This window comes from Leptosomus discolor, chromosome 12 (assembly GCF_034619465.1).
Source record: "Leptosomus discolor isolate bLepDis1 chromosome 12, bLepDis1.hap2, whole genome shotgun sequence".
In the NCBI taxonomy this organism is placed as follows: Eukaryota; Metazoa; Chordata; class Aves; order Leptosomiformes; family Leptosomidae; genus Leptosomus; species Leptosomus discolor.
The window spans coordinates 10,867,813-10,890,876 of NC_141402.1; the positions used below are offsets into that span (position 1 = coordinate 10,867,813).

Here is a 23,064-nt window from a genome sequence, read left to right on the forward strand (position 1 = left end):
TTGTAGCAGAGCGAGGTGGTTATGTTTGAAGTGAGATGAAATGCAGAGACTGCAGAATGTGGGGGCAAAAGTAAGGATGAGGGATATAGGGAAAGGAAAGCAGATTTCCTTCACCCAGATCAAGATAACATTTCTTTGCTGCAGTCTGCGTTGAGCATAGTTCTCAAGTTGCTCTTGCCCTGTTGCAGGAGAGTCTCCCAGAACAGGAGGACAGTAGTCCTGGTCCATTTGGGTCACTGAAGTCATCATGGCAGAGTGGAAATGAGACAGCTGTCCTGAAGGTTTGGATGAGCAAGGTGCAGAGTACTTTCAAATTCAACAATTCTCGTGCTTTTATGAGTCTTAGGATGGATTTACCTTTTTTTTTTTGTTTAGTTTTTTTAAGACTAGCTCCTGGGGACAAAACTGGCTGCACAGTAATGTCTTTATTCACTTTTTGAAAAGTTTCAAGCCCTCTTGACTGTGAAAAAATAACTGAAAATGTGAGACAAGTGATTTGAGTAAGGATTTTGCTGATCATTTAATGACTGTAAGAAACCAAAGCCAAACTAATTCTTTCTTAATTTAGGGCAAGGACTTTAAACCAATGTTTAAAAATATTTTTGAGACCTGAGTCAGGATCTCTAGGAATTTGAACTTAGCAATATTACTCCTTGGTAATTATCCAACAAAGAGTTTAAGCAAATGCTCTCCTCTTAGCAGCACAAGAAGTTTGACTTCAGTGGAACTGCTTGCAAGCTGAAAATTTAACATTAGTTCAAGTGCTTTGCTGGATCTGGACCAAGTTACACGGTCTTGTATAAGACTGAGCTGTGACAGTGACCAGCTCAAAATGTGATGTATCACTGGTAGTGTGTGTCTAGGCACCCACTGTTTGCTGGATAATTTTCTCTCAAGCAGAAGAAATTTAGAGACATCATTCCCCTAAATTTGTTTTTTCCTTGTCATTTTTACTTATTCCTTTACTTGCTCTTTTTTTTTTTTCCTCCAGTTTGCTTTTTCTTCTGCCTGTCATTCCCAAATTTTTGCAATTACTGGTTTACTGTATCTGATGCATGTAAGATAGGTGCTACATGCAAATGCAATGAGTTTTGTGCAACAAGGATCAGCGTTGCTTTTATGATAGATAAAATGCAAAATATTTTCTGAAATCAATTCAGTTACTTAGCTTGATTTGAAGATGCAAATGTTTGCCCACAGATGATTTATTTGTATTACAGTAGTTGCTTACCGTGTTTGATGAGGGATGAGGGTGCTCTTGCTCTAGGTTGTACTTGCACATGGAGTCAGAGACCCACTGCTCTGGTTTGGTCTGTGTGGGTCTCTTCATGTCCATATTTCACTGACCAGAGCATCACTGTTTACTTTAACATTTGCTTTTCTGGGTGGGGAAAGCCCTTAATTTCAAACACAAGCTCATTTCTTTTGAAAGTGTTTCTGTTGTTTCTTTTGTGTAGCAAGCCTGAAAGTCCTTCAGCAGTGAAGGTTGCTATGAAGTCCATCTTAAGAACGTGTTCTTTGAGGACTTTGGGTGCTTGCCAGGAGCTAGGAAAGCATTTTAGTTGAATCTTAATCTCTGTATTAATGAGCTTTCTCTGTATTAATGCCGGCAGATCCCTGGGAATATTACAAACCTTGGCAAAAGTGCTCTGACCTTAGGTTTTATTTAGTATTGACAGTTTTAAGGACATTTGTACTATTGATAAAAAATAATGATTTTGGGACAGAAATACAGCTACTTTTAGTTGAGTGGATTATTTTCAGTAAAGCACAATCAGCCTGTCTGCATTAGGCCCTAGGGAGATCTGATCGCTTTGACCATTTGTCTGTTCTGGGCAGACTGCTCTGAGATGCCCAGCTCTCCCTTGACTAGGAAGGTAATGTAATGCTTCCATCTTTTCTTGGTTTTATTTCACCAGGTCAGGTGCCCAAAGTAGAGTGTATGAATGTCTTTATGGCCTTAGGTATCAAGGAGTTTGACAGGCTGGTTCACCAGCAAGGGAAGCTGAACTTGTTTCCTGTACAAATGCACCGTTGTGGTTCTGGAGCTCAGGCTCTGTTCTGCAGCCAGCACGGAGGGTGTCAAAGCAAGTCAATGGCCTTGCAGGGTCTTCCCATGGTTCTTGCCTTCAGCGCTATGTTTCACACAGCCATCCCTAGCTGAAGCTCCCCGGCCACATCTTTCAGGCTGTCAGGTACAGAGGGTACCTGTGAGGAACAGGGTTATGAGGCAGGTCCTACCATCGCAGCTACAAGTTTAAAAGTCTCCTGGTCATGACAGGGTGAGCGGGGAGGGTCTAGTGCATTCGTTTCATCTTAGAGCAGAGAGAATCTGCTCTCATTGTCACCTGAACAGTTCCACAGATGGAGGTTTCTTCCCCCCAGGGGCCCTGCTATCATGTTGCTGTGTTGTGATCCAAGCTGCAGTACAACACAGGGCATGAAAACCATCAGAGAATCATCAGAGACCACAACACTTCTTGCAGCGTGAACATAAAAACAGCAAAGTAAATAAATAATAGATGATGCGTTCGGCAAGTCTGCCAGTAAACACCTGCAAGCCTGTCATTTAATAAATAATTGTGCCCTTTCTCTGCTCATCATCTGAATGGACACACCACTTTCAGTATATTTGGTAAAAAGTGGCCTTTCCTTTCAGAATGTTTTTTCTTGTGCCATGCACTCATCTGAGGTGAGAGTTCAGCTTCTCTTTACTGCTGCCCCAGCCACCACCTCGCTAACGGAGCTCTGTTGACTATTTGAGCAGTAAATACCTCTGCTAGAGCCTGGGCTTGTTGACCTGAAGCCCTCAAATCTTTTCCATGTATGATTTTCTCTGGGGTCCAGCTTCACTTGGGGTTGCCCAGCCAGGAGATGCGGCTCATCTCCCAGCAAGCGCTCCCTGAGCTGCAGATGTGCTGGCAGCACGGTGTGCTCCAGAAGGTCAGGGGACTAGAGTAGAGGTGGTGGACACCTCTCAGCTTTTCCCTTCTTGTGAGAAGGTCTGAGGATAGGGGCCTCCTGCCTTCCTTCTCTGGTGTTTGAGCATAGACTGTTTGGTCCCGTGGGAAGAATCCAGCCCTCACTCTTTTAAAGACAGCGAGCAGAAACCAGTGCATGCATCCACACCAGTGAAAGCCACATCACTGGCTCTCACCCTCTGTACACCATTTCTCCCTTCCTTTCTTTCGTCAGGAAAACACACAGATAAAAGGTTTCGTCATTTCCAGAGGGAACTTCTGAAATCTGTGTTAATCGGTGGTTTTGGTCTTGCAAATACCATTTGCTTACAAGTAGCAATTACTTAAGATCCACAAATTGCTTTTAGTGAATGAGTAACCTTTTAGGGGGTCCACCAGCCCACCTGATCCCAGTCTCTGGGATTACAGGGGCAGCTTTACTCTGAACCAGCTGGAGATAGCAACGGCAAGGACTAGAGGCTTTGTGGCTGACTAGGCTTTGGCTAGGCGAGGCTGTGGCAAGGCTAGGCTTTGTGGCTGAGCCACTGGACCAGGACTTCAAAAATACAACTCAGTTCCTGGGTTAGCTGTTGTTTCCACAGCATCCTGGATTAGCTGTAGTAATTTGCTGTATTTTCAGTCTTATTTGTTTGCTTTATATGTTATTCCAGGGCAGACATAGTCTTTTGAACGAGCTGTGTACAAGGCTTTGCCTAATGGGATCACGATCTCACTCACATGCTCTGGATGGCTGCTATAATACGATAAATAAAACTGTTGGTAGTAACTAGCTGATTTCTGCCAGCAAATAAGTACTTACATGCCTGGCTATTAGGGCTTGCAGCTGCTCTGTTTCAGCTGTCAGTGTTGGGGATTGCTGATGAAAATTTATGCCTAAATATTCATTTTAGTCCATGGTGAGAAGAATGTGTATAATCGTCATCTGAGAAAACCCAAAGAACTGGGTTGGGAAGCAGTAGTAATTAGCCCACTGCCATGGAGCTATCCAGCTGTGGAAGGGTTGTCTTCATGGAAATAGGTACAAAAATAATCTTAGTGTTAATTTAATGGGTTTGTGGGTTGTTTTGATTCTCTGCAACAGAAGAGTTGCTTGTCTGCAGCTTGTTTGGGTTTTTTATTGAAAATAATTATATTCACTGGGAAATTATGCTCTTGCAATGCAAGGTAAGTGCTGATTTTAAAAAAGGGAGGGAGCTGGGTTGAAGGGGAAATTAAGCTATGTGGTTGTATTCATCACTTGGTAACTGCCAAGCAATATGAATAAACAATGAAGAAATAAATAGAATTTCATTATGTGATCAGTTTTCATAATCTAATTTCTATAAAATATTCTCCAAGCAGGAGATGATTTAGTTGTTTTTATTTTCTGTAGACGCATTACTGCACACAAAGGACCTGTTGCTATTTTTCCCCTAAAATACAGGCACACTTCTTTTTCTCTAGACTTGTTTCTGATTTGCTGTTTGGCAAAGTTTTATCCCTCTGTCCTGAGCTCTTTACAGGTGCATCAGGTCTCTCAGGGGTGGATCAATACCTGCAAAAAGAAACACAGAAATGCCTTTGTGTTCTAGGAGGTGAAGTTTGTCATTCCATCAGCAGGTGCAATACAGGTACGTTCTTCACACGTTGCCTTCAGCTGCATCGTATGTTCTTCTTGTGGAGGTGAGAACTGAACACAAAGGTCTGATGATGAAACCCACCACCCACTTTTGGTAACAGAAGTTTTATGAAGGCTTGTGTGTTTGGAAGACCGTTTGTGGTATCTCCTGGTTTGAACTTCATCAGCCTCCCAGTCCTACCACTCTACTTTCTACTGCTTCGTCTCACCATAGGCAAGAACTTGGAGAGGTTTGGTTTAGTCTGCTTATTGTCATTTAGTCTGTCTTGCCCTTATTTATGATTATAATAATTATCCCTATTAAGGCCCCACACACTTTTTTTGAGTTCTTGCTCTCAGCATCCCAAGGTAAACCCAGTTTTAAACGTAGCATTTGTTCCATAAGAACTTATTAAATTAAAGAAAAATAAAATTTTATTGCCACATGTTAATAGAAATAGTAAGAATAAGTAGCATAAATTTTATCCTTTATAAAGTAAACACGTTAAAATATGGTTGCTAAATGATACTGGAGGAATTTTAAAATATTTGAAAATGTGCTTATTTGTGTAATGAGTCTTATTTTGTCACTCTTACGTGTTTAAACAGTACAGCCACCATTGACAAAAGGACCTTCTGTAAGGTTCATCTACGTGACTATGCAAATTCTGTGTATTTTGAGAATTTGCTTTAGTCTGCAATACGCAATGATTCTTCCCACAATTTTAAGGTAAAAGTGCAGGGTTCTTTTCAGTGGATTGGGTTTTTTGTTTGTTTTCAGACATCTCATTATTTCTTATTAAATAGTTTGGGTTAGCTGCTATTTACTTTTAAACTCACAAAGCATTGTAATTAGGGGGAGTTGTCTCTCTACCTTATACATTCATTAATACTAAAGACCACTCGTAGCCACCTTCACTGAGGTTTTTTTTCCTTTTTGCATTCCCAAGCTCACTTCATGGTGCAGAAGAAACGTTAGCTTCAACGGTTTGAAAGACAACTGTATATCCGTATGTTTCTGTCTTGTGAAATACAGTTACTGCATTTCCTACCATCTGTACTTAACAGTGGCACTAGGCCGTTTGTGCCATGTATTTGAGTTAGCTTAACGGAAAATTGATAGGGATGTCAATTTGGAAACCTTTGTTTTCACTGGAGAGCTACAGAGAGCCACTGAAATGGATGATGTGAGCGCCCATTTTTGAATAACATGGCAGGCAGTGGGTTACATGACACTTCTGCAGCTGTTTGGGGAAATATTTTCCCTTACTTCACAGCCAATAGCCAGCCAGCTGAAATTCATCAAATTGCTTTTCTCAAGATCAGTACAGATCATAGCCAGTGAAGGGTTTCATCTCGACTCCTGGACTCGTTGGAAGTTGACATGGTATGCATTTCTCTTACTGTGTGCCATTTTGGTGAGACTGTTAGTAGTCTTTACAGGAACCATCGCAATTAGTTATTCCTGCAAATTAGTCTGTAAAGGAACTGTTCCTCATGGGTCACAACTACCATTGCCTCCAAAGCTGGTCCAGATGGGTGGGAGGATTTGGTGTGAGCTCCTCTGGCATTGTTTATGCAGGCCTTTTGCGACTTGTGTGGGCAGGAGGGTGCTAGGGAGCTAGAACAACAAGTCTGCTCACATGTGATGAAGTCTCTCGTTGATCAGCAGAGCTGACCAGTGGCCTCTCTGGCAGCTGAGAGCCCTTGTGAGGGTTTGCACTTCTGCCATAGGGCTCATCTCTGTGTCCAAGGACACATTGCAACACCTACTGCTAGATCCCCCTGGAGTGGGAATCTGTTTGAAAGAAGTCAAGGACAGGGTGTGGCATTTGCTACCCATCCAGTTAGCACAACTGCACCAGGTTTGGGGTGTCCATTGGTGCACTGTGAAATAAATGCTGAGGTTCTGTCGTGTAACAACACCCTCAGTATAGAAATCTGTATGGTCTTATCTGCCTCAGCAGTCAGGTTGATGGGCTCTGAGGTTCCCCCAAGCTTCTTTTCTGCATCTTGTTTGCTTGTTGTAAATGAACATCTGGAGGCCAGTACAAGCAGAGAAACTCTCCCTTGAAGCTATCATTTGAAGAAGAAATCTTGACTTGGGACGTATGGAGACAAGTCTATCATGCCAAATCTGAGGTGATCATTAGGGGCTGAGAGAGAAAAGAAATTTGGAGGAAATCAACTGGCATTTGCCAGCCATTCACGGGCCCAACATGCACCCATATCTGTTCCTTGCAAGCTTCTGTATTCTTATTGAAAATATGTACAGATTAAAAAAAGAAAAGAAGAAAAAGGTACAAAGAAGAAATGACCATCAGCCACAGGAGAAAATCATTAGTGTCACACAAACATGCCAGATCTAAAGAATCTCGAGAACCTGCATTGCTGCCACTGTACAGTCAGACTAGATCACTTTAAATTACATATTCTCTCTAGGTTTTCAGACCTATTTCTCTAGGTTTGCATACCAACCCATTTCTGCAGTAGCTCAAGTATATTTTTCCAGTGGAAACTCTATAGCCATTACTGTAACAAAAGTTGAATACCAACTCACAGCTAATCTTTTTTAGTTCTGTGTGGTCAATTAATCTAGAATTCCAGTTTTTCTGGTACTCAGAAAACAGGGGGTTCAGGGGCTTTTTGTGTGGTGTGTGTCTTAACACCACGGAATCTATCAGCTGATTTGGATCTTTTAGAGAATATTCCTTCTGTTTACCCTGCAGCATTGAAAGTTTCAAGTGTTGGTTTTGAAGGATGAGATCTATATTAAGTCAAAGTTGCAATATATCTGTCTTACTCTGCCAAAGCTCAGACCTGGAACATACTGTGAAACAGGCACAGAACATGTGGGAGACTGAAAAGTTATTCATGCAGGAAATTTTAAAGCGCTGTGGGATTCATTCCTTCAATGTAAATAACTCATTCTGCAACCACAGTTTCATTATCCTTTTTTTTTTTTAGTATGTAAACTTTCAACAATGCGAATGAACGATTGCCAAAGCTATAGGAACTGTCAGTAGCTCTGGGGCTGCGTCGAGGGGCAATGGATATGTGGATGTGAGAGTTTTATTTACTGTGTGTCTCAACTTTATCCTATTTGAAAATTCACTTGCTCTTGTGGAAGATATAATGCACCCAGTGTGAGGCAGGATGGTGTGTTTTGTTTCTACAGCATCTCTGGGGCGCAGCTTCATGGGTGGAAAAAAAAAGACCAAGGGCAGGTCTTGGCCCACAGAACTGCACTTTGACAACCCCTGCTCCTTTCAAATTGTGGGAGCTGAGTTAAAGCAGCTGATCTTTCAGTGTTAAAACGCTACCAGTAACTAAGATGACAAGCAGTTTTAATGATCAAAAGGAAATTAACACAAAATGACATTATCCTTCCCACGCATGCTGTATATTCATGTATTAGGGAATTGCTGTTCCTGACTCTGAGTACACCAATGTTGATCGAGCCCATTATTCTGCTCTAGGTTTTTTGACAGCAACTGAAAATGAGAGCACTTGAAACTAAAGCTGCATTTCAGGTGTATTAACTTCAACAGAAGTAAGTGTCTGGGTTAACTTCAGCGTGGTTATGACTAGTTTCAGAGACGTGTGTCAGCACTCAGTTTCACTTACAAATACCTCTCTCCTCTTGGTCTCAGCAAGCACTTTTGGTTTAAATAAGGTATAATCTGACATGGAAAATAAAGTGCTTGCAAGTAGCATAGCACTTAGTGTAATATTGTGGTTGCTACAGTGTTTTCAGTGAGGTGAGGAGAAGCAACAGTGACAAGTGAAAATAATAAGTCAGGAATGGCCCAGAGGTATATCTCATTGGGGTTAGGTTCTTCCTGGTGTCATCTCCTGTCTCCAGATGCCATCCTTGCCTGCTGGCACCAGAGGGGGAGATCTCAGCCCCACTGACAGCAGGGGGAGATTTGGCACTGGTGTTAGTGGAACAAAGGGTTTCATGCAGTGCCTCTGGTTTGTGCCTTGGTCAGACATGTCCGTGGCAGAGCTCAGGTGCTCTATCAGGACCACCAGTGTGGTCTCTGGCTCCAGCCCTGGGCAACAACCAAACTGCCTGGAACTATTCGTGTTGTTGACTGCTGTAGCCAGTCTCCTGCCCTTGTGTTCAGGCTTTTGCTTTAGAGAAAGTGCTGGCCAAAAGCACGTGGCTGCTTGATAATCGCAACTTGCTTCAACAAGCCCGTGAAAGCTGCGGCAGCTAGCTCTGACTTCGGCACAATGGAGCTGGGAACGCAGAGCCATGGGCTGGACAAAGTATGAAACCCTGAACCCTCTCCCTGATTTACCCCTTGGGCAGCACCGGGGGAGTTGCGTTTCCTCCCCAGAGATCCATTTTGCTGTCACCGAAGTGTGTGGCAGAGATCCACAGGTAACAAAAGCAATATGTCAGACCTTTGCCCCTTTCCAAACTTTAGACTTAAAACAAAAGCAACCAACCAACCAAAAAACCACCCAACCTTGGAATAAAATAGTGATATCCTTTTGGTGAGAGGAATATTGCCAGTGGCATCAGCGCTGCAGCCCGTTTGGAAAACAGCTTCTTACTCACGCGAATGTTGCCTCAGGAAGATGGGACAACAGAGTCACCCTACTGCAAAGACCTTTGGTAACAATAACTTTTCGTTCTTACAGAAATTCTTCATTTGCATGTAAAAGGGAGTTATGAAAACAGAATTTCATAGACACAGTTGTTATTTAAAAAGACCTTTGATAGTTGTGTGCTTTCTGTTCAGCCTAAAACACACTTGCCTTCCTCTGATGTGTTTAAGAGTTGAGAGTTGCCTAGAAAAGTCTCTTTTTGCTTAGTTTTTGAAGTCTCCGACAACGTGTCTCGACAGGGTTAGGAACCCTTACTGTGAAAAAGCTGCACAGCTCCAAAAGATGAATGAGGCCAGAATATTAGGTGCTATGTTTCTGTGGCATTTCAGCCTAAAAGCAGGCTTCTGGCAGCAAAAGATGGGACATGATCCTTGTTACCTTACACCTTGTGCAAAGCAGCATGGGATGCTGAAGGCAACCTGCGTGCCATGGCTGTGTGAGGCGCAAGACAGAGGAGACCCAAGCCAACGGTTTTGAAGATGGAAGTACAAAACCAACCACGGCTGCAATACTGCAAGGCAAGTCAGCTCTTCGCATTCATGTGACGTTTGTTCGACTGCGGAAAGACACTGCGGGGATATAAGGACGTGGCCTCAGTGCTGCTTGCAGAACTGGAGGCTGTGTCATGGATTTGATCAAGCACGAGCAACACATGCACACAATCAGTTTTACGATTTTGAGTGCTTTACAGCTATTTGAGAGCACAATGAAGCTATTATGTAAGCTTCCTTTTAGGACATATGTTACCGATTTAAGTAACATTCAGGCTTTAAAAGTTTTTGCTTCTGATGTCAGAATTATCTGTACAACCAAACCATTGTGTGCTGACATATGGACCGGATCATTGTTATCACAGTGCGGGTCGATAAATTCCACTTGATTTCTGTAGATCAGAGATAAGATTATTTTTTTTTCCTTTATTCTGCAAGACTGTAGTTTGGTCACTCTTTTAAAATCTATATCTCTCCAGTTACCAGTGCGTTCATTTTCACAGCAGCCTTTAAAAATAAATAATATCTGCATCAATAGCTATTTTAGATATTTTGCTACTGAAGATTTATTCAACAGATGCCTGTGTGCTTTGAGAGGCTGTTTGCAAGTTCAGTGGATTTAGTGTTTTATTTCTGGGTGAATGATTTGAAACCAGCTTCCAAAAGAAACGGTTTTCAAGCTGATGAATGTGTTCAGGGTTGTACTGTTGTGTTTACTGGGTAGCTTATGCTCAGTGGAGCTATTCAAGATTTAATGTGGTGAAACCAAGAGCGGGATTTGGCTCTCTAGGTCTGGTCTCTGTCCAGTAAAATTTTGGCTGGAGTGAATCAGTCCCTGAAGAACAAGGATGTTGGATTAATGGAAGAACACGTTATTTCTCAAACTTGTTATTAGGTGTTGTAAGCCAAACTGTTCCTTGCCCCTGTGCTCTCCCCCTCTCAGTCTGGGGGAGTGATGACAAGATGGGAGCATCAAATTTCGTGGGAAAAAATCCTAAATAGCTGTGCACAACTGGGGAGGGTGTTGCCAAGACCCTCACAGAAACACAGAGCTGTTTGGTGAGTTCCCATCCCTGCAGCAGTATCTGGAGGTAGTTGGAACCCAGGCTTCAAATCCTTGAGTTTATTAATATTACTTTTTAAAAATTAATTGTAAATTAATGTTTCTAGCTTCAAGGTGAAACTAGGGGAGTCTGTTGGTTTGTTGGCACTTTCAAAGACTAAAAGCATGATCTGGTATTCAGTGTGTGTTCTGCAGGCAAGTGCGTAGGGGTGTGTGTGGAGTAATTATTCTGGAGGACGCTGGTTTGGCAACCTCCGAGGCTGTAATCCTCTGTTTATCTCAACCAAAGATAGGACGTACACACCCCATGCTCTGTCTCTCTGCTTCAAACCTGACCTGCATGAACCGTAGCAGAAGTGAGCAGGATATGTGATTGTTTTGCCTATTAATTCCTTGCCCTTTCTGTAGAGTTCCTGGCTTCCATGTCACCTGGGATGGGACACTTGTCCGCTGGAATTGAATTATCTGGTGTGTGTATTAATAGGATCTGCGTTTCCTCTACAGTCTCCTCTGGTTCCTTCTGTATGCTCTTTGTTGCTTGCATATCTCTGGGGAGCTCCTGCATGGCGTCCTATGACCGACTGCCACCAGCTCTCTACAGGGTCTCGTCTTTTTCCTGTTTCAGCTGTCAAACTTCTCAGTCATATTCTCTACCTGATTTTTTTAATAGATGCTGCCATTTTCTATACCTTTATATCATGCCTAATACAGGAGGGTTCTGGTCTCTGACATGTGTGTCATTAATTTTAGTCTCAGTCAGTGATTATTTCTTGGGGGGGGGGTGTTTTGTTACACTACGTGTATAATTATAGTGGATTTTCTCTCTTACTACCTTGATAAATTGTTATTAAGAGTTTATTATTAGATTAAAATTATTTACCCTGGTAAACTATGATCAGAGTGCAGATTCCTGTTAATTCCCTTTCTTGTTAAAAAGTCACGAGATGTGTCTCCCCCATTTGGGCTGCTCTAACCCTCTGCACTTCACATAAATGAAAATGTGCCCGCGGGCACACTTGCACGCACACGGCAGTCACGCGCGCTCACCCAGCTCCTCGCTTTGCTCTGACCCCCTCCAAGGTGGACGTGCCAGATGCAGTAGGGCTGGTCCCAGTGGAGTCACTCCCATCTCTTGCAAGCTCTTCTCTGCTCGCCAGCCAGGATCTTTCAGAAGTATTCTCAGAAATACAGGTGCACATGGTTGTCGGGAGCAGATTGCTTTGAGTTACGTTGCCGTTTCACCTTACAGCAGCTGTGCCCTCGGGGGCAGTTATCTGTGTGTAATGAATAAGGCAGTTCTCTCTGATGCTGCAGCGTGATTCACGCAGCTTCCAAAAGATGAGTTTGTTAGTTACCGAATAAAATATTTGCAGATGTACTTGCTGTGATAACATCTCTGACTGGAGATGACTCGTTGTGGATGCAGGAGTGAAGTTCAGCAGGGCCAAAATGTGACGGCGTGACCCAGAATTTGAGGTTCCTGCAGCAGCTAGCGTGACCCCAGAGTCAGCGAGGGGAACTCTAACTCTGCTTCTGATTTTAACTTGCAGCAAAGTTCTGTGGTTGGGGCTGGGCAGAGGAAGGAGTCCTTTTGCCTCTTCTCCTCGCTGTTGCCTGTCGACGGTAGCAGGGAGGGAGGGACAGCAGTCGTTTGCCCTCCATGAGAGCTAGAGCGCTCTTCTGGAGGGACAAGGGGTGAAGACACTGTGGCTCACTAGCTGCCTTTCCTGAACTAGAGTATTGAGAGCAAAAGTAGGCCGAACACCTACTGCAACAAAGTCCACGCTTTCTTAGTAGCTTGCTTCATGGGTTAAAGGAGAGCTTAGCACAGCAAACTTTAGCCTCGTAATAAACCCGTTCTCTTTAGTTTCCATGCTTTTTTTCCTTTTCTGTAGTGTCCGTACAAGCATTTTTTAATAACGAGACCCTGTTATCAAACTTAGGGTTGCACTGCAAACATGCAGCAGTTCTGCCTTTTGCAAGTACCCAAGACATGGGATATACAACCTAATTCCTTTGTCTGGGGTACTAATACTAATCAAGTTTGATTATTATTAACCTTAAACATGCTACTCCTGACTTGCATCAAAGTTAGTCGTAGGAGAGGCAGAGTTGCAACTCATGAATAAAACTGGAATGGATTTGAGAGTATATGCTGGGCAGCATAAATTGTGAAGAGTAAGGTAAGTAGGTTTTAGAAGTCATCTAAATTAACATCTTCTGATGGTGTCTGCAGCGCCATGCTTGAAGACTCGTTAGCTAATAATTCATAGTGAATACGTGCTGTGCGTGACTTAGCAGGCAGTGCGAGCAGGGACTGACCCCGTTTGTGTGCGCTGGGTTTAGCCATAGCCAGGACTGGGACTGAAAAACACGACACAGAAGGAAATATAGTTTAACTCTGAGACCCTTTGACCTCTGAGTAGGAGCAGGGGACTGCTTCTTCAAAATGCATGAAGTGATCGAGGTTTTAGCAGTAGAGGGGATAGCTGTTTCTTCTCGGGGACTTGTGTACAAACTGCTTAGGAATTAATCCATCGCTTTGGTTTGGCATCCTTTGTATTGACAGAAACATTAGGAGCAAGGATATTGCCAAAAGCTCCTTCTGTGGCAGAAGACCTTCAGTTAGGAAGTACAAGACAAAGGAAAAATAAAAATAAAATTCAGTAATCATGTCTTGCCATACCGTATGTAAAGTAATCATGTTGGGATTGTCTTCAGTTTTGCTGGCCTTATAAACAGAGCATCTATCAGAAATGCGTGTTTCAATGGTACAAAAATGACAATGACCGCTTTCCTTTGCCGATGTCCAGTGGTTTACAGAAAAGAAAATTCTGCCCGAAATTTGAAAAACTGATCAGTGCTTGGAGTGGGTCTTGAAATGAGCAGTGTAATTCCTTCACGTTATGTCTAATGCCATATTTGTGTTTATGGGTGTATTTGCCTTGGTTGATGGTAGGTTCTGCTTTTGTAATTTAATTTAATTTCTTTCTTACAGACACGCAGCTTGCAAATCTAATAATAAATTTCTGTAAATATTCGTTTGGGAGGCATCTGTTCCTTAAGGAAGCCTTAGAAGCTGTGGGTTTTTTATTTATAAAATATGCCGAACGTAAATAGTCCCTGGAAGATTTTCTGCAAGGCTGGGAATGTGGTAACATACAGACAGAGGGGTGAAAATCCCCGATTTCACCCTAGAAACTCCTATTCAACCCTGTATTTGGCAAATTGCAGGAGAGAGGCATCTGAGGATATTTTTCTATGCATTCATCCTTTATTCAGCCTTAATGCAGTCTCCTTTCTCCTAATGTGGCCCTTCCCAAATGTTCAGGTGGTGGAGAAACAACAAAACCCAGAGACAAGCATACGTCCATCCCCATTTATAAAAGCCCTCCTTCCTGACCTCTTGGACTGGCTGGCTGAAGCTGGCAATGTGACTGTAGGGATTTTTGCTGCAAAGCTGCGTCAAAGCTGCAAGAGGTTCTCAGAGGGCAAAGCTGCTCTTTTTCCCCATGGTTCTTCTAAAGAGAAGACATGAGTAAGGGAACTGTTACCATTATTCGAAGATCAGAAGGGACCCCATGACCATATTCTTTTATCTTCTGCAATTTTCCCTAGACAGTGCATTAAAGTATGTATTATTTATTATAATGTATATTATAAAAATAGATACTATAAAAGATGGCTAATCCACAATTTTGAATTCCGGGAATCTCTGTTTAAGAACTGTTTTGCTGTTTGGATGTGGTTGTGGGCAACTGGCCCTGCTTGAGCACGGGGATTGGAGAAGATGACCTCCAGGGGTCCCTTCCAACCTCAGCCATTGCTGTGATTCTGTGAACTCCATGCTGGTCTCTACCTCCTGTGATAAACTGTCCTTGTATTTAGTTCCCCGTTGTGTAGTTCTTTATTGCTCAGATAGTCCGATATCACAGCTACAGTAGAGAATCATGAGCTTTTGGTTGGTTTGGGATTTGATAAAGTGCTGTATTTTGTTTATGTTTGAGCGGTTTGCTTTCCATTCAAATAGAGCTTGAATTGTTTCATTTGTAAGGGATCTTGGAACCACATTGTCCCATCTCCGTGTCCTGTGGATGGCTTGCTGTGGGCTCTTGGATTTAGATGGGATCTCTTCCTGCAGCTCTCTAAAAGTAAGTGTAGATGTGTCCTGAAAAATTACAATCTCAAAGCTGGCTTGGGTTGATACTCTTTACTCGCAGTCGTCGTTCTCACTTTTTGTTCTTCTAAAGCACTTTGGTTCAATGCCATGACTGGCATGTGTTAGTTTAAAAAACCATACAGCTGTGGGTTTTTTTAAGAGTAGAGGTCTTTCATTCAGGTCTGATCCTGTCATTCAGGTCTGATCCTGAAGATGCTTCATGCAGCATCGTGTTCATTGCCATATTAGCCCTATTTATTTAAGGCAGCAACAACCACACTTTAAAAATGTTCCCTTCCATGCTGATTTCATGCTGTGCCATATTAGAAAACATTTTGCAAAGCCTGAGTGTTACTTGTGCAAGCCTGTGGTTTACGTCTTTATTCTGCTTTCTTCTGCTGAGGAACTCTACATAGCCTATAACAGTATCTCTGACCTGAGCCAGCTGACCTGGTTGGATCACCTTGAGGTTTTGGACCTGGAAGGGAACAATATTGAGGACATCAGCCAGATGCAGTACCTGGGACTTTGTTGCAAGCTGAGCCGTCTGACAGTGGAGGGCAACCTTATTTGTCTGAAGCCAAATGCAGAATCTGCAGAGGTAAGGACCTGGCAGTGCTTTTTCAGTTCGAGTTGGGAATGAGAAATGTTTCTGCGTCTTCCTATTGTGTCATTCTGAGTGATGACATGGGATGCATTTCCCATCTTTTGTTTCTGTTCATTTTGCCTGCTCGTGGATATTGTCTCCAAGATGAGCACAAACTGAGTAATACAAGGAGTGCTAGTAAAGACTCAGGACTGTTTCCTAGCAATGTGTTCCTTCTTACGTGTCAGAATGGGATTCAACTGGAAATCAGCTGCTCTGATCCATACAGCCATTCTGTTTTCTCCCAGCTTGCAGTGCAAACAGGCCTCTTAAAGGAAGACTGAGGAGAGCATGGACCCCAGCTGCATGGATTCTTCTAGCCTATAGGCACCTTGTGGTGGGTTAGAAAGTAGCCGATGTTTTTCTTACAAGATGTGCCAATTGCAATGCCTCAATTAGATACGTGTCTTCGGGCTTTTACGTTTCTTTTGGAGGCTCCCTGGTTGAACAGCGAGTGTTCCAGGACCACCACACTCAAAAGCTGAATCCTCAGAAAAACAGTGCTTGAGGTAACTGGGAAAAGCTATATTGTAGGAACTGCTTGTTGTCCTTTCCTCTGAAAGGTTAAAATCAAATGCCAAACAACCCTTCAGCAAAAGCTGAAGGTACAAAACACGGTGATTCACCTCTTATGGTAGAATCATTTCTGTGGAGGTATTTTGTGGAGGGCATGAGATCCTTTGTGTCACAAAGATGAAAACACAGTAATACACTGCTTTGGGTTTCAGGGCAGTCAACAAGAGAAATAAGGGAGATCTAATTCTACATGAACAGTCTCAGAGCTGTATTACTCTCTTTCACTTTTCGCTGCTTAAAAAAAAAAAAAAAAGAAACATTGCTGGGATAGAAAAACAAACATCTTGACATGCACTGAAAAGGGAAGTAGAAGAAAATCAGAGTTTTAAAAACTTGGTCAAATAAGGCTGTTCCTCATTTTGGTCACATAATGTCTAACACATATCATCAGATGACAGTTCATGGCCAGCACACAATGTATTGTGATCCAGGTCTTTTAGAAGGTCACAGGCCTGTGCGCACACACGCAGAGGTGTGTCATGTGCCGTGCTCACAAAGGGTGGCGCAGTCCCCGCTGATACCGTAAAGAGCTGACAACGCAGCAGGGATTGGAGCAGAGCAGGAGCTGGTGCTGTGGCTGCGCTGTGCCGTGTTCCATCACGTCACCGTGTGCTTCAGAGCGGTCATGCCCCTGCCATTAATTTGCAGAAAAGTTTGGGTTTGATATTTGTCCTGGATTTAGACTTGAAAACTGGGGTGCTATCAGTAACTCAGTCGTGTGGTAGACATGTGCCTATTTTAAATCTTGGCACTTTTTAGATACATGAGTTATTAGCATTTTTCAGGTGTAATTGCTGGCTTGATCATATCCCTTAGTAAAAGGAGACACAGAAGGTAGTGCTTTAGCTATCATGACTTTCCTCTCTGAATCCAAAAGAAAATATTATACACTTGCCCTTCTCCTTCAAACTGGTAGAATTATACTTCAGAGACCACATTTGTAACTATTTGTAACCAGAATGATTTCTCCATCAACATTTCTCCCTTAGGGAGGATGCAGTCATGAGATGGAAAACCATATTCCTACAGTAAGGAAACGCTGCCTGCTTCTGATGGATGAAGCAGGCCTACTTACTCTTTTTAGTCCCACAGAGAAAAACACAACTTCTAACACTTCCTTATCAGAGCTTCCTACCATGAAAATGGTTCAGTATGTCCTAACAGCATAAGAAGTCTCTTTCTACTCCCTTGTCGTTTCCACTCAACGAAAGTGGTATTTTTGGAGGGTGTAGTTTTCACTTGGCATCTTCAATCCTTAGATGTAACGGAGAAATGTCAGATTGCCCTTGGTTTGTATAGCTGAGGACATCAGTCCTTGGGATGTTGCTGTGTGTGGGCACAGCACAGGAGTTCAAAGAGGAGTGCTGTGTGGTGGTGTGCCCTGCTGCTCTTCTCCGTGCTGAATGGCTGTCTGCTGTCTCCTGTGCAAGCAGTTGCATTCAAATGCCAGCCAGAATTTGTTGAGGGAGTCTGCAAGATGGTGTGTTTTACACTGAGCTGTAGCAGAGACAGACTGTAAGTTCACTGTAGTCTCCCACCCAGTCACCGTGTTGGGAAGCTGCTCAGCCCGGGGGCAGTTACAAAGCCAGCCCTGCCCTTGGCCAGCGAGAGCTTCTCCATGGGCTTTGTCACTTTCTTGGTTCCAACTGACGTTTGCATTTCTTCAGGGTATAGAAAAGCCACCTGAAATATAGAAAATAATAGATGTGGCCTTACTTTGATGGCCCCCTCTAATTCCTCAAGCTCCTTCTTGTAGTCTGGTCCTTGCTACAGCTCTGTAAAAGCTCTCCTATTTATTTACTTCTAATCTACAGAATGGTCCAGCTAAATTTACTGCTCTTTCTTCAGATGGCCTGTTAGCTCTCTGTAATTTGATTTTCAGATGAGCTCATCTTGCCCTGTTATCTAAACCAAGAGCAACAACCTGATGATAAATTCTGCAGCCTCTGTTGCAGTCGTGTAACATGAGCATAACGTGATGCTTCTCTCCAACAGGACATGGCTGGAAATTGGCTGTAGCCCAGGCACCGCTCAGAGTACATGTGGTATGGGGTAGCATGGCGATGGGTTGACTCATTTTCTAAATTAAGATTAAAGGCTTAGTTAGAGAAATTTAGTGTTTGCCTCTTAACAGCAACAAACACATGCTTTGTTTGGTGAGCTCCCTCCGCCAGCCTCACAGCTGCATCGTGTGGAGGGAGAGAGCACACGGCCAGCCAGGCTTGTGACAACTCCATGTTGAATGAGGAGTTGGCTTTGGGGGGTTTCTAATGTTGCATGCAGTGCCTTGAAAAGTGTAACATTTACCTGGGTGAAGCGATTGGTTTGTAGGTCGCTGTCCATTCATATTCTGCCTCTAGCAGTGCACTCTGGCTTTATACTTTCTTTGAGTAGAAGAGACCGCCATCACCATTTGCTGCCTTTTCTAATCTGAGACTATTTTAACAAAAAATATTGCCGTTGCAAAGCAGCACAACCCAGTCAGCCCTGAGGTATTGCTAAGTTTTCCCCAAGATGAAGGTGCCATGCGAAGGTGTCTCTCTGCTTCTGGAATCCACCAAGACAGCCCAATTTGCAGTGTGCTGTTATAACTGTTCTGGGTTGGCCTTGCTGCTCAGAGGTCCCCAAGCACTGGCACTCCTGAATCTACCCCCACGCATGCTGAAGGGGCTGCACGCATGCTTCCCCCCGTGGCTGTCACACTGAGTCCATGTGCATTGCGAGCAGCTGTGGTGCTTTTCTGGCACGCGGAGAAGGCAGCAGAGTGCCGTCCGTTGTAGCTTTCCGTGCACCCGCTGTTGGCATGCGACCTCCTGGAGAAGAACACGTAGTTGAATGAAGCCTTTGCTTATAACAGTGGATAAAATCACACACCAAACCCCTGAAGGCTGCCTTGGAAAATCAGGGCAGTCCATTTGCTGTAGCTGGTTTATGGGTGTGCCTGAAAACACGATCTGTGGAAATGCTCTGTTTTCCATCAGCAGGTGTAGCAACACTCCCAACGTGTTTTCAGGTCTTCCTATCATCTGAGAATTGATGCAGCAACCAGGGAATTGTAAAAGCAGGGAGAGAGGCTGGCTGAACACTGAGGGTGCCCAGGCTTTCCATGGGCATCAGGGACCTTCTATGCTTTTGTACATGGTACATAATATAACAACGGCAAATGCTAAAGTCTGTGGGAAAACACCAAAGGAGCCTTTGGGTGGGGAGCATGTGTTTGCGCTGCTCAGGACATGTTCATGATCAATTGGAGTAGAAATTACGTGAGGAGAAAGCACAGTGAAATGGAACTCCTGACTCTGTGTATTTCTGTTGAATGAGGTGAGTAGGTTTGCCTCATAGAAGGCGTTTGAAGGTATATGGCAGTTACACAAGTTGAACACTGCTGTGCTGCTGGTGGAAGTCCACAGTCTGTTCAATAAACTGTTCAAGTAACCACTTTCTCAATTTCTCCAGGAACCAAATTATAATTACAGAGCTGAAGTTAAAAAACTCATTCCCCACTTGGAGTATTTGGATGAAATACCAGCAAGCCAGACTGCTCTGCTTTCTTCAAAGAAGATGCATGAGGGTTGGCTAATCATCAAGAAATCTATCAAGGACGGTGGTTTAGCTGGAGACTTTTCATGGTTAGGTATGTCAGGTTTCCTATCAGAGTTCATATTTTCAGGTTATAACGTGTGAAAAAGAAAGATGAAGAGCAAACTGGCCTCTTCAAAGCCAACATTTAATTATGGTGAAGGGATTATGGACCTTGTCTTCACTTGGGAAATGAGGAAACTGGAATTCAGCACGGTGCAGATTTAAATGAAAGCTGTCCTAAGCTGGGCATCAAGATCAGAAAAATGCAAACAGCCTCTAGAGCGTCAAGCACATCCAGAGGTAGCTGAGAGTCTGTACTTAGCGTTCATTCTGTGCGATGGGAAGAGGAAAAGCTTGGAAAGGAGCATTTCAACAGCAGCTGTTCACAGCCCTTTCCATGGTAGCAGTCAATCCGATGTAAAATGGATGTAGCAGGATTTCCTATTCTGATTTAATAATAGGAAAGGCAATTTGGTCACCACTCCTCAATGGTAGCAACGTCCTAGCAACTGAGATTGCGTGGTCTCTTAAGAGATCTGTGCCATTTTCTTTGCCTCTGTGATTAAGTCCATTACATTCGTTAGTAGAGAGTAAATGGGTTGAAAATAAATCTCTTGTCCCCCTGCCTGTAGCCTTGGTTATAGTTCAGATGTCCATACTTTTACGTATCACACAACATGCACTTTACCACGTACCATTAAATGGTACAAAGTATTTCCTATAACTGCTCCTGTTGCTTCCCATTAGCCTGGGCAATGTAGTGGCCCCCACTTGTGGTTTGCCAGCCAACTGTACTCCATTAAAAATTTAGTTTGTCTTGGAGTAAGTACATACGTTTGTCATTTATTTAATCCTGGTGGGTCCAAATTAATAGTTGTAATAGTAGTTACAGTAGGGAAAAAATCCATTAAAATCTGGTCCCTCGGAGTTCCTGCTTTGGCAACATGAGCTGTGGTTCAGAAAACTAGTTAAGGACCAGGAGGGATGGAGCACAAAATTGTGAATTCATATTGTTTCCTGGTATAACCATACTTATAGTCCTGCCTTCAGCTCTAAACTGACGAGCTCCTACGGTCAGGTCCAGACATCCCCATATTTTTCCTTTCCTATGGCAATGTTGACTCGGGTACTTTTCACACACTGCGTATTTCATGGGTTTGTATTAACAACTGTGGCCAAGATATTTAGACATCCCTAACTCTAGGCTCTTAAGGAAATGGCCATGTTATTACAGAGCTGATTGCTCCACTGTGGAGCTGGTAGATGCTCAGCACTTTACAAAGCACGCTATTCATCTAAGCACCGAAATGAAATTTGCTCTCCTATGGGTTGTTGGCTGCACGTGCTGCTCTCACAGCCATGCTGTGCTCCCAGGAGAGCCAGCGGATGGGCAGGTGAGAGGACAAGGCTCTGTCTGCCTTCACGAGCTTTTGTATAACCCACCCTGCCCTGTAGCATTACAAAAAGTCGTGTTTTGCCTTTCTTTCTGTGGTAGAGAAGTATCTGTCTTGGTGGCAGTACTGGAAAAATCTATGACTGCCATTCCCAGATTTCCGTAGCTCCTGGTACATGGTGTGCCCTGATTGACAAACAGCTGTGGTACGGTGGCCGTCACCATCTGTGTGGTGCCTGGGCATTTAAGCAATATGTTTTCAGACTGGGGGCTTGGACTATGCCTGTGGCCAGCCGGCAGCGGTTCCCCTGCAGGCAGGTGGGCAGCAAAAAGGAGGCAGTTCACTCTGCCCCTCGGCATGCAGGCAGGGGGAGCGGCAGAGCCCTGGACACATCCCAGCTCCCCGTGGGGCAGTTGGAGGCAGGTGGTGAGCACAGAGCAGTGCCTGACCCCATGCTCAGCCAGCAGCGGAGTGTGCCCAGGAGGAGGGTGGGGAGGGACTTTGGTTTGGTTGGGGGTCCCCATGTTGCGCCGACTGCAGAGGACAGCTGCAGGGCACTGCCTGCAGCACCAGGAAGCCCTCTGTCTCCAGCCCTGGCCCTTTCCAGCATGTTTCTTGGCCTATTCCAGCATGACATGTTTTTCTGTCCCCCACAGCTCCAAGCATGCAGTCGCCATATTGGCAGTGCATGGTGATGGTGTGGTTTGGAGCCTGGCATGACTGCTCGCACTAGTCAAACCTCTCTCTTAGATCTGTATCTTGGGGCAGTAGCAAGGCAGTCTGGATGTGGCCCAAGACCCCTGACAGCTTCCAGTCCTGGCACCACACAGTGGCCTGCTAACGCAGGGAGATCTAGCCATGCCCGCCTCTTGTACGATGCCTGTCCTCTTCCAGATCCCACCGTTCCTGATGAGCTGTTCACGGAAGATGACTCCAGTGATTTGACATATGGTAATGTATGTTTTTTACTCCTGTTCTTTCCCACACCTCCACCTCTTTCTGAATGTTAGTATTGCTAATGAAAGCCTGGGTGCTTTGAATACCACCCACCCATGCTGCTGCTAGATCGGGTTCGGCATATGCTTTCTTCCATGGGATTCACCTGCTCTAGCGTGGGCTTTCCGTTATTTCCCCCTGCAGCAGAAGGTGCAAGTCATCTGGGCTTCCCCCTCCTCAGCCCCTCACCCCCATGCGTTACGTGCTGCCGTCCCTCCTGACGTTGCGTGTGGCGCCCCGTACTGCAATGGTGCTCTCTTGCTGCTGTTGCCTTTCACACCGTGTCAAAAGCTGTCTTGCTCCGCCCTTTAAATTACACGTCAGCCTAGCTGGGGCTCACTTTGGTCAGCGGGCACATCTCATTCAGTCATGGGAACGTGGTCCAAGGTTGTCCTCTAGAAAGCCATGGTGATGCACGTTCACTCCCCATTGGATCAGGTGCTCAAACTGCGTGCGCTGCAATCTCATACTGCAGCAGCATCCCTGCTGTCAGTGAGTGCTTTCTTTGGGGTTTCCAGGGGTGGATCACTCAACAAGAGGAGTCAGATTTCGCATACCTGATCTACAGGCTAGCCCAAAATAGGTGTGCCACTGCCCTTCGTGCCCTGGCCAGCTGGATACTGCCAGTTTAGCAGCTCCTGGGGACATCTGGGTGGAAAGGGAGTTCATTTCTGGTACAGTATCTGGCACTTCCCAAGACATCCTTCCCTGGCTCCTGGAAAGACCTCGATGGTGCAACTCCATTGGCCTGTAGAGTGCATATTAGATCAGAAGATGGTGTTTGTTTTCCCAGTGTTGTGGGCTGCTCTCAGGTGCTAGTCCCACCTCAGTTGCTTGCTGTAGGTAGGACTCGATGATGAACTTGATGAAGCAATGCAGTGTAAACAGCTGAGTGGGCTTTCGGGAAGGTACGTGGAAACCAAGTACAGCTTGCCAGGGAATGAGACAGTAATTTCACA

General features: G+C 44.2%; 1 protein-coding gene across 1 annotated transcript in view; it reads left to right on the forward strand.

Annotated features, from left to right (window-relative positions):
• The window catches only part of LRRC56 (leucine rich repeat containing 56), a 50,401-nt gene that overhangs the window by 20,764 nt on the left and 6,573 nt on the right, over positions 1-23,064 (forward strand). Inside the window, exons 4-7 of the mRNA XM_086472340.1 lie at positions 14,807-14,903; positions 15,315-15,512; positions 19,590-19,767; positions 21,860-22,060. Coding sequence (XP_086328466.1) covers positions 14,807-14,903; positions 15,315-15,512; positions 19,590-19,767; positions 21,860-22,060 — 674 coding nt within the window. The remainder of the gene's footprint in view (positions 1-14,806; positions 14,904-15,314; positions 15,513-19,589; positions 19,768-21,859; positions 22,061-23,064) is intronic.